The sequence below is a fragment of the Lottia gigantea genome (genome assembly GCF_000327385.1).
Source record: "Lottia gigantea unplaced genomic scaffold LOTGIsca_142, whole genome shotgun sequence".
Lineage (NCBI taxonomy): Eukaryota > Metazoa > Mollusca > Gastropoda > Lottiidae > Lottia > Lottia gigantea.
The window spans coordinates 345,844-357,132 of NW_008707655.1; the positions used below are offsets into that span (position 1 = coordinate 345,844).

The following is an 11,289-nucleotide window of genomic DNA, read 5'->3' on the forward strand; positions in this document are numbered from 1 at the left end:
CCGCTTTTGACTCATCATTTCGTAACACGGAATTAAGCGATTTTCGTACATTTGTAGTACATGTACTTCCGAAGACTATTTACATATACATGTATTCAAGACAAATGGCAAATCTCAAACAACAGCAATGCTTGATTTCCACAAGTAATTGCTAAAGTCTTCCAAAGTATACATTTTTAACCAGCTTAACTCCCCGAACCAAAATACACTATACGTATCTCGGCACCTCTTTCAGAATGTTCCCGTCTTTATTAGCCTACATGGTGCAGAAAAGTAGAACGTAAAACTCCATTCATTCCATTTCACTGCAGAATCTCCATATTTTGTTCAATGATGTTTATTTGCTCCATTACTATTCCCATAATGCGACAGAAATTCGAGCTCAATCGGCACTTGATTATTGATAACGATTGTGTAATGTAAGATAACTATTAATATTTAGTTGGTAATTTATCATATTGCTTATTGCCTACTGAAAAGGAGAAGTAATGTGATAAGTCATTTATCTCCACGGCAACAAATTGGTCAATTCAATCAAATGTATTGAAACGACTTAATGAGCATTATAGTGTATATATCTTGTATCATGTGAACATTGCAACATTAATGAAGGTGAGCTCAGGTAACTCTTTCTAATAGCAGAATCCGAAAGCAAATTCTTTATCAACAAGTGACATAAGAGAGTAAATATCAGTAAATACAACAATATAAGCCATACATTGCATGAATTGTATTTGTATCAGTAAATACAACAATATAAGCCATGAATTGTATCAGTAAATACAACAATATATGCCATGAATTGTATCAGTAGATACAACCATATAAGCCACGAACTGTATCAGTAAATACAACAACATAAGCCATGAATTGTATCAGTCAATTCATCACTATAAGCCATGAATTGTATCAAGAAATACAACACTATAAGGCATGAATTGTTGCAGTAAATACAACGATATAAGCCATGAATTACATCAGTAAATACAACAATATAAGCCATGAATTACACCAGTAAATACAAGAATAGAAGCCATGAATTGTATCAGAAGATACAACGATATAAGTCATGAATTGTATCAGTAGACATCACAATATAAGTCATGAATTGTATCAGAAAATACAACAATATAAGTCATGAAATGTGTGAGTAAGACAACAAAATGAGCCATGAATAAAGTAAAAAAAACAATATAAGCCATTTTATCACTAGAAATCTTAGAAAAATCATACCACTTTCTTCCAGCGTAGAATGGAACCTCTCAGATTTGGACAGTAATTATTGTTTATGAAGACATACTTCACTCATGATCGGTTACAGACTATAATTTTCCTTGTCAAAATATGACCAGGAACGTCTATGTTTTATCTGGTATCAACCAGAGTCTTGTCTGTATTTTAGCAGATTAAAACGGCTTGGTCGTGTCGTTTTCTCCATAAAACTGAACCAATTTGTAGGCATTTTCTCCAGCTCTCTATCATATAATGATCAGGGTTCAATATCGACTCTGGCAGCTCCAAAGGCGACCGATTGCTTCACAAACTACCACTTGGAATTTTTTACCCAGTTATCTCTTGTCATTGATTCTAAAAGTCATGTAAAAGGAGTCTGGTTCAGAGCGTATGCAATAAACCGGGGTCTCGTATGCTCCAAGCAACTTCAAGATCCTCCAAAAGCGAAAAATAGTATGCTTATGCCGCTATCCTGGCACAACCTAGCTGGGAAAGCAAATATTCAGACCACTATACAGCCAACTATTATAAATAACCAAATGACATTTAATTTGAATTCAATATACTCAGCTGTATAGTGCATGGGTTTTCAACCAAGGGTGTCATTTTGGCATTTTTGGGGGAGCAATTAGGCTCTTTGATGTCTAGCATAAAACTTTGAACAATTATCAAGAATCCAGAAGGTTGAAAACCTTTGTTTTAGAGGCTGTGACTTTTCCAAATAATATAGACAGTTCTAATCTTATTCTGCTGACTACTTCATTGAATTCGATCACTGTTGCAGACATTTCCGGAAGAAATATAACCCGATTGTCATTCAAGTAGGCCTATCATGTTCATTGTCTTAAAAGAAAATTACCATGTCTGCTAAGGATATGTTCTCCAATTAAATTGTGTTCTGTAATCAGACCATATTCACAAAGTCAAGCTATAACGACCCTCGGCTTATACCTTGACTCCAATAGCCATCTTTTTGTGTCACGGAATGCAGCTATTGACTCCACTGGCCGTCTTTTTTGTGTCACGGAATGCAGCAATTTGATTGGATTGTACGCAAGCGAATACAGCCCTCGACAGAAAGATTGTAAACATTATGGCTTAGTGTTTACAGAATTTTTATCGAGGCCTCTGATTGGTTGTATATGCTAGTGAACATTTCAATCAAATCAAGCAGTGATGTAAGAAATGCGCATATTGGGGTCAAGGTATAAGCCGAATGTCGTAATAGCTTGACATTCTGAAGACGTAATCAGGCTAATAATAGGTTTTTTTTTACAAATATGTCAGTTTAACTTGCGACGAAATCTCATATTGAATAAAGCTAATCACTATTGGATTGTATGTAAATGTACGAACTTAGATTATTCTGAAAATAAAATAATCACGTAAATGGTATAAGAATTATTTTTTCTGTCTTTTTTCATTTTTTTTCCACTGTGTCTTGTGCAATAAGTGAATGTGCTCTAAAAGCACACAAAAGGGACAAATACAAACTTTTGTACTGTCTTTTTAACAATTTTCCCTTTGTTCATTTCAGATGGGTTGGACCCGGCTGTGCTGGGATCGGTTATTGGATGCAGTATACTAGTTTTGGCTATTTTACTATCGGCAGCTTGGTATGTCTGCACACGAAAAATTCGAAGGAATAACGCAACAAACAGAATTGGTGATTACACGGACGTTGGACTTAGTCCAAATGTGCGGATCAGTCAAAGTACTCCAGACTTAGCATTAGACGCATGTCCAAACGATAAAACTGCATCAAGCAAGCGTGGAATTTTTTCAGTAAGCGCACGACAATGGACTTTACCGACAGTTTCCCCACGTCACATGCCCTTCCAACGTATGCTCTCTCATAAATTGGACCTGTCAAACATTGAGTTTACTGTTCAGAGTTTTAAGCACAAAGAACAGCCGGATATAGGGTCCATAAAACCGGAACTGTACAAACAAGCGTCCGTTGACAGTCTCCGATCAGAACATACAGCGTGTGGGAAGTTATTCTTCAGTTTGACCTACGTTCAAGACGAGAGAAATTTATATGTGGACATTCATCGTGCGGAAAATTTACCAGCCAAAGACTTCTCTGGGACTTCGGATCCTTATGTAAAAGTGTATCTATTACCAGACAGAAAAACTAAATTTCAAACCAAAGTTCATAGAAAAACACTCAACCCAGAGTTTGAGGAAACCTTCGTGTTCAATGTACCTTATGAAAATCTACCACAAAGGATTTTACAGTTTAATGTCTACGATTTTGACCGGTTTTCAAGACATGATATTATTGGTGCAGTTGTTTTACAAGACATTTTAAGTGAAGGAAGTTTAATTAAAGAAACATATTTTATTCGAGATATCTACGTTACAAATCAGGTAAATATACAACCTTCATTAAAGTGGGAGTGTGCACCATCTGACGTTTTAAAAATTGGACCGTTTATACCTAAGCTGGAACACATTCCTCCTTTAAACTCACAATTCACACTTAAAGGGATAGTTTCGCCATTTTCGGAGGGTTGATTTGTCTTGAATATGTTAAAAAGTCTTCAGAAGAACTATAAAAATAAGAAAATCGCAAAATTCCTTCAAATATACCTCAAATTAGGAATTTCTCTTTCTTTTTCTATATGTTTTCTATATGAAAGAGTCTCAAAAAGGAGTGGTCTTTTTAACTTTTTAACCCGGAAAATTCAGGACACACATAGCTTTGAAGGCTCAAATTTTGACTGTGAGCTGTGAACACTATTACTGATAAGCTGATTAGCTAAAAACTATTCCCGTTTTTGAGACACGGCACAGTGTTAGTCAAACGGATGGCGAATCTGTCCCTTTAAATATAATGAATGAAAAGATGTACTTCAAGAAATAAGACGGTGTGTCATTAAAAGACATACTAAGTATGATTGAATCCTCTTCATGTATTGTTTTATCGCTTTGACGAATAAGTCGATTGCGTTTTAATATTTAAGTGCCATTTTTATGCTATCAGTACAAAGAGGGAAGCGAGACTTTACGGTGCATGGTTTCTGATATATAATAAATGAAACCCGTTCCACGCTAATGATGACAATATATAACTTGCTGTCTGCGAACAAAGAATCTCTTGGCAAGGCAAAACTTTTTAAGTTCCATTGAATTAACATTGGGGCGTTTTTAGACAAATATTCTGGACACCAAATACTATGACGTAGCGTCCCATACTATTATACTTGCATGTATTCATTCGGTAATCCTGGGTAGTTTTCGTATAGCTGAATCTGTTTCGGTAATGACAGATAAAAATGGCAGATTTCGCAGTGTATTTTTGTGCGACGCTCTTTGGTATTTTACAATGAAAATATAATAATATTGCGACTTGAATACGTATCTAGCGAAACGATCAATTTCAGTAATTCTACACTGCAATTACCTTTGTCTATTCCTGCTCTTTTTTTGCCGTTAATTGTTATGTCTATTGTGACATTCAAGGAGTGGTATCCTATCTTATATCGCCCATCTAAAGCATGGCCTACTGTCATTTCAAATCGAAAACGGAAACGTAAATTACAGAAAAAGGATCGGAAATGGAATGAATTGCACGTAATGATTGTGTAACACCTTCACAATGATAGCAATTTGGTTTGATCGTTTCCCATTTTATCCCACGCACTAACAGGAAACATTGAAAAAAATTATCTGAATGGATGGTTCATTATCATGTCGCAACATACAATCACGATGTTGAGAAATACATATTTAACAAAAAATTAACAAAACAATAGTACCAATAATGGACAAAAGTTGTATTGAAAATTGCGAAAGAAATAACCACCCCAACAAAACATACACTGTGGACCTCTTTTGAATTGTTTTTTTTTTTCTCTTTGCTCTTCTTTTTGACTTGAAATGGATTATCACAACTGACTGTTCAGCATTGCCCTACTTTTAGTCTTTGCTTAAAGGACGACTGTCGAGAAATTTCAATTTTTTCAACTCGTGATAAACATCAAATTTCAAAAACATTACGGAGGAATATGAAATGATTTATCGATAAAGTGTTTCATCATTGGTACACTTTTAAAGCAATACGTTCACATTTGTGGAAGTCTTAAGACTTAACAATTACAGGATTCGGATTTTTAAATATATGTTTAATAAAACATAAAACTGGATTGTGTTCTTCATACCGCAATAGCCCGAGATATTACACGTGCAAATGATTGCCAGTTGAAGTTAATGTTCTATTTAGTTAAGTAAACGTTCGATGAGATACTATACTTGGTCATATTTGATTGAATATTGGTGACGACGATGTTAAATTGGTTTCTCAATTGCCCTAACCGGATAGATATGATCGATTAACTTGACTGAATTTTTTAAGGTCTTATGATTGTAGACCGTTTCCCATTAATCTATTCAAGACATAGTAGACAGTAAAGAAAATATTCAAGACAGTGGCTTTAATTGGTCAACTCTTAATCGATTTTTAACTGCGACACATTTTGACCGCGAAGCACCAACTAGTAGTACACATGACCTCAATTAACTGTCCAAGGATAATTTGGCCTATTTTAGTGCCATTGTCCTCTTTTTGCAGCAATGAAAAGGCGTTGGTAAACCGTACGATTCGGTGGTGCTGAAAGTGGGGGTATGTGTAGGAAGTGGGCGAGCAAAATGGCGATTCAGCTACCGAATTTTGAATCTCAATCTCGACACCTTCCATTAATTCACTGACTTGTGCTCCAAGTCTCCGAAAGCTGGCGTTCCACTGGTACGAATCGATCTTTAACTGATCGAACTTTGGGGATCAAGACAAGGCAAATGCCTTAGCCACGACTTTTTGGAACTCTGGATTAAATCCTCCAAATACGAAATACGCATTAGCACAAGAGAATTTGTTGAGAATGCCGATTCGATTTCTAAGGAATACCTTTGTTAATTCAGATGATGAAACAACAATAGAAATGTGTGACCTGTTTGTTGTTTTATTCCAGTGGGAACACTTAACGCATTGTCAATTTATACAACTTTATAATGTCAGTTGTTTCAAGAAATATCCACACTAGGTCATACAGTCATAAAAAGGAAATTGAAATCAAATCAAATGGAATTTTACGTCCTGTTTTCTGCACCTGGTCGGCCTGATGAAGACGGGCAACGCAATTAGATTAGATAAATTATATAGCTATAGGACTGTGGTAGTATACTATACTCTTTTTCGATTTCCAATTTGCTCTGAGAGGGCGGCACAAAATTCTGTACGGATGTTCAAATTCGTGCTCCATTGGTTTAAAGGCGATGATTCCTACTCTCGATCACAGGAAGAGTTAGGGCATTTATAGCTAACAAGAGTGAATGCCAAGCTATTAGCAACTTAGCAACTGCGTCTAATGTCTTGAATGAAATAGCCACCTTTCTTGCCATACGGAAGTTTGGAAATGCAGCGATTTGATTGGATTGTACTCTACTGAATACAGACAATATCGACGCGTGTGTAATCGAAGGCATCTATTGGTTGTATTCGGTAGCGAGCAATTCAATCAAATCGCTGCATTTGCAAATTTCTGAGATAAGTCAAGGTATTGGACGAATTTGGTAATAGCTCGACTGTGTGAAGATGACAAGAGGCTAGCTTATTGGTGATTTGACTGTACCGACACCAGTATATGTATATTGATTTGTATCGACTCTGGAAGTAGAGATAATGTTAATGAGAATTAAGTAGTAAATATCAGCAGAAACTATAAATCGACTTCCACTCTATTTAGTAGAGCTTTACAACCATTAGATTCACATTATCATCATCAACGTATTTTACACATCAACAAAAATGAACTAATACAAATTCAGCGAACGCACCTAGTCACACGAGCATTGCATTGTATAAAAGACTTAGATTTTTAATATCACTATGAAATATTTATCATATTATTACTTATAACTATTACTTAAAATAATTTAAAGAGTCGTTGATTATCATATTTTTATGGCAGCCGTTCGAGGCCATATCTACTCTCGACTTCGAGACTTCTTGCCTTTTTTCTATGCTTTCAACGGAGCGAGAGTATACCTGGCCGAAACCGGCTTCCATATTGTCTCATCAATTATTGGACAAAACTGTCTTATTAAAGTACGATAGTCGACAAATTTAAATAATATTAGAAAGTATTAGACTGTAAAGACTGTCAATGGAAATATAAAAAAAAAATGCTTATTGCGAAAAGTGTGTCGATTTTGAAGCGTGTTACGAATTTTGTTTTGTCTTACTTGTAAAACCATGGCAGGTTCTTCACGTTTCATAATCGCCCCAAACACGTAATCAGATATGAAATTTTAGTTACCGTTTCGCACGAATAATTAACTATTCATGTTCAGGATAGGGATTGGATGTCCTGATTGGTAAATTTATGAATTATTCCAGGCAGTTTAAAGGGACAGATGCGCCAATCAGTAATATTGTTCACAGCTCACCGTCGACATTTGAGCATTCAAATCCATGTGTATCCAGAATTATCAGCGTTTGAAAGTTAAAAGACGAGTCATCTTTTTATGAGACACCGCCTTATAAAGAAAATAGTTTAGACGGAATTATGGAATTTTTGTACATTTTTAGTACTTCTGAAGACTATTTACATATATTCAAGACTCAAATCCACCCCCCCAAAAAAAATGGCGCATCTGTCCCTTTAAGGTCTGTTATATTTTTCGTAGTGCTTTACCATAAATGGTAGGAACTGAGAAATGGTGACGTTGTTTTGAAGTTACGTACTGATGTAATAATGGGGCTATTTTGAATTATTTTACCCATAAAAACAAGTACTTGTATTACATTAATGTATAATTTATTATGTCTCACGATACATGATTGATCTGATTTGAGATACATGCTACTATTACCATAAAACTGTATGTCAAACTATTCGTGTGCCAGTTTTAGTACTGCAAGATTCGGTTCAAATTATCAATATCACACTTAATACAACATACAACTTTACAATGTCAAGAACTCCGTACTTATAGCTTGACTGCCATAGTCACCTTTCTAGTATCATAGAAGTTTGTTAATGAAGCGATTTGAATAGATTGTACGTAAGCTAATACATCCAATCAAATTCTGTGAACCCAAAGACTTTTTATGTTGACAGCCTTTGTCTCGGGGGCTTTGATTGGCTATATTCGCATGCCTACAATCCAATCAAAGAGCTGCATTGTGTAGAAGTAGTGGCTTTTGCAGTCAAGGTATAAGTTCGTAATATATTGACATTGTGAAGATGTCAACACCCATTGCCACAAAATTCAGTCAAACTATATAATATTAAACTGAGCTACTCTGTAAATAATATTTAATCCGTAATTTATTCTGAAATTATATGACATACCAAAAGTCAATCCGTAAAATATTGCACTTCCTGTTTACTTTTGAACTTTATAAAATTTGGCATGGATAAATCTTCAAAAAAAATAAATTCACATAAATGTGATGTTTGTGAAAAATGTTTCGTTACAACGAATTCTCTGAATGTCCATAAGAGAATACATACTGTAGAACAAACTCACAAATGTGATGTTTGTAAAAAGTGTTTTACTAAGGCAAATTCACTTAAAGTTCACACGAGGATGCATACTGGAGAGAAACCTTTCCAATGTGATGTTTGTGAAAAGTGTTTTACTAAAGCAAGTAATCTGAAAGTTCATATGAGAACACATACTGGAGAGAAACCTTACAAATGTGATGTTTGTAAAAAGTGTTTTACAAAAGCAGGTTCACTTAATGATCACATGAAACTTCATACTGGAGAGAAATCCTACCCGTGTGATGTTTGTAAAAGTTCCTTTACAAAAGCAAGTCATCTTACTATTCACATGAGAATTCATACTGGAGAAAAACCTTACAAATGTGATGTTTGTAAAAAGTGTTTTACTAAGGCAAATTCACTTAAAGTTCACACGAGGATGCATACTGGAGAGAAACCTTTCCAATGTGATGTTTGTGAAAAGTGTTTTACTAAAGCAAGTAATCTGAAAGTTCATATGAGAACACATACTGGAGAGAAACCTTTCCAATGTGATGTTTGTAAAAATTGTTTTACAAAGGCAAGTTCACTTAATGATCACATGAAAATACACACTGGAGAGAAACCTTACAAATGTGATGTTTGTATAAAGTGTTTTACAAAGGCAAGTTCACTTAATGATCACATGAAACTTCATACTGGAGAGAAACGCTACCCGTGTGATGTTTGTAAAAAGTTGTTTCTTAAAGCAGGTCATCTTAATGAACACTTGAGAATTCATAATGGAGAAAAACCTTACAAATGTGATGTTTGTAAAAAGTGTTTTACAAAGACAAATTCGCTTGATGTTCACATGGGAATGCATACTGGTAAGAAACCTTACCAATGTGATGTTTGTGAAAAGTATTTTATCAAAGCAAGTAATCTTAAGGTTCATATGAGAACACATACTGGAGAGAAACCTTACAAATGTGATGTTTGTAAAAAATGTTTTACTACTTCAAGTTCACTCATTGTACATATGAGAACACATACAGGGGAGAAACCATACAAATGTCATGTATGTAAAAAGCGTTTTTATAAGTCTGGTGACCGCACTGTTCACATGAGAATACATACTGGAGAGAAACCTTACCAATGTGATGTTTGTGAAAAGTGTTTTACTTGTAAATCTTCACTCAACCGTCATATGAAAGTGGGACCCCAATGTAAGAACTAACTTACTGTTTTAGAAATATTATTTTGAAGTTATAAATAAACCAAGTACTTAACATATTTCAATATAATAACATCTGTATTTCAATATTATTTGTTGACGACTTCACTCGAGGTTGTTGACGAATTGTCGCCAGGTTTGTTGACGACTTGAGTCAAGGTTGTAGACTGAGTTAATTCACTTTGTTGACGAGTTAACTGTAGACGAGTTGACATGTAGACGATTTGACCAATCAACTTTAACCGAACCGCACAACGAAAGATTTTGGCGAAACATTGGTAGCAGCTAATGAACTATTCATGCTATGCTAGATTCATCAGTTCATTCTCGAAAAGTCTGACTTATTCGGCTTTAACTTAAATAGAAGTTTCATAATAATGCTGAATTTGTGATGTGTTTAGTCATTACTTGAAATTTCATTGCGGATTTAGTTATGTCAGAATAACTTACCAAACGGTTCAGGCCACAAAAATCACTTAGAATCATTGCCACCTTTTTTGTACAATATGTGACCAAAAATGTTTTTATTTTATCGATAATCTGGCTACTGATGTCATTTAATCGTATCAGTCGTTACAACTTCAAGACTTCGATAAATGCAAGAACCTCATGAAACCTGTACATACATTTGATAAACAATTAAGTTAATGATGAAAAACATCATATTTTCACACATTTTTGTTTTTCATCTCATCATTTTATAATCTTTCAAGCTTTCTTTTTGAAATTTCTGAACTGTTTTTCTTTGATATTGGTTTTTGATATAAGATATGAATAAACATAAATCTTCCTTTTCTCCTTGATATAAATAAAGTCAATCTGTTTACCATAGTATGTAGGGGGCGCTCTATTATTCTGAAGTTCTGAACAGGTTCCGCTTGTTCCAATTCTGTCACCAATCGTACGGTATGAAGGCGGATAAGTATCATTCAATGAGTTCATATCTATTTTCTTCTCCGCCATTTTGAATTCTGTCTGCAACTACCATTTTTCGGTAAACGTGTTCCTGCTTGGTATATTGAGCGTTCGAGTAATTCCAAAAACCCCGAACGGGCAGAACTCACCAATCGAGCAGTCGTTTAGTCTGGTTCACTGTTCAAAGGTTAATCCGAAATGCGTCACATTCGGTATCACAAGTCGGACCATCTGTTTTAAAAAACAGAACACTAAGTAACTTTTGAAGAAATGCTGCACTATTTACGACCCCAGTGCTCAAAACGACCTTTGCTGGGGACATGTCATTAGTTCGACTTAACCAAGAACGGGATGATATACGCGTATCGTCATATACCTATGTACAAAATATACAATTTTTTTTTGGGGGGGGGGGGGGGGGGGGGGGGGGTT

General features: G+C 35.1%; 1 protein-coding gene across 1 annotated transcript in view; it reads left to right on the top strand.

The window, feature by feature from the left end:
• Positions 1 to 2,769: 2,769 nt before the first annotated feature.
• The window catches only part of Syt9 (synaptotagmin 9), a gene marked incomplete at both ends in the record, with an annotated part of 13,579 nt that continues 5,059 nt past the window's right edge, over positions 2,770 to 11,289 (top strand). Inside the window, one exon of the mRNA XM_009050011.1 lies at positions 2,770 to 3,606. Within this exon, the coding sequence (XP_009048259.1) occupies positions 2,770 to 3,606 (837 nt within the window). The remainder of the gene's footprint in view (positions 3,607 to 11,289) is intronic.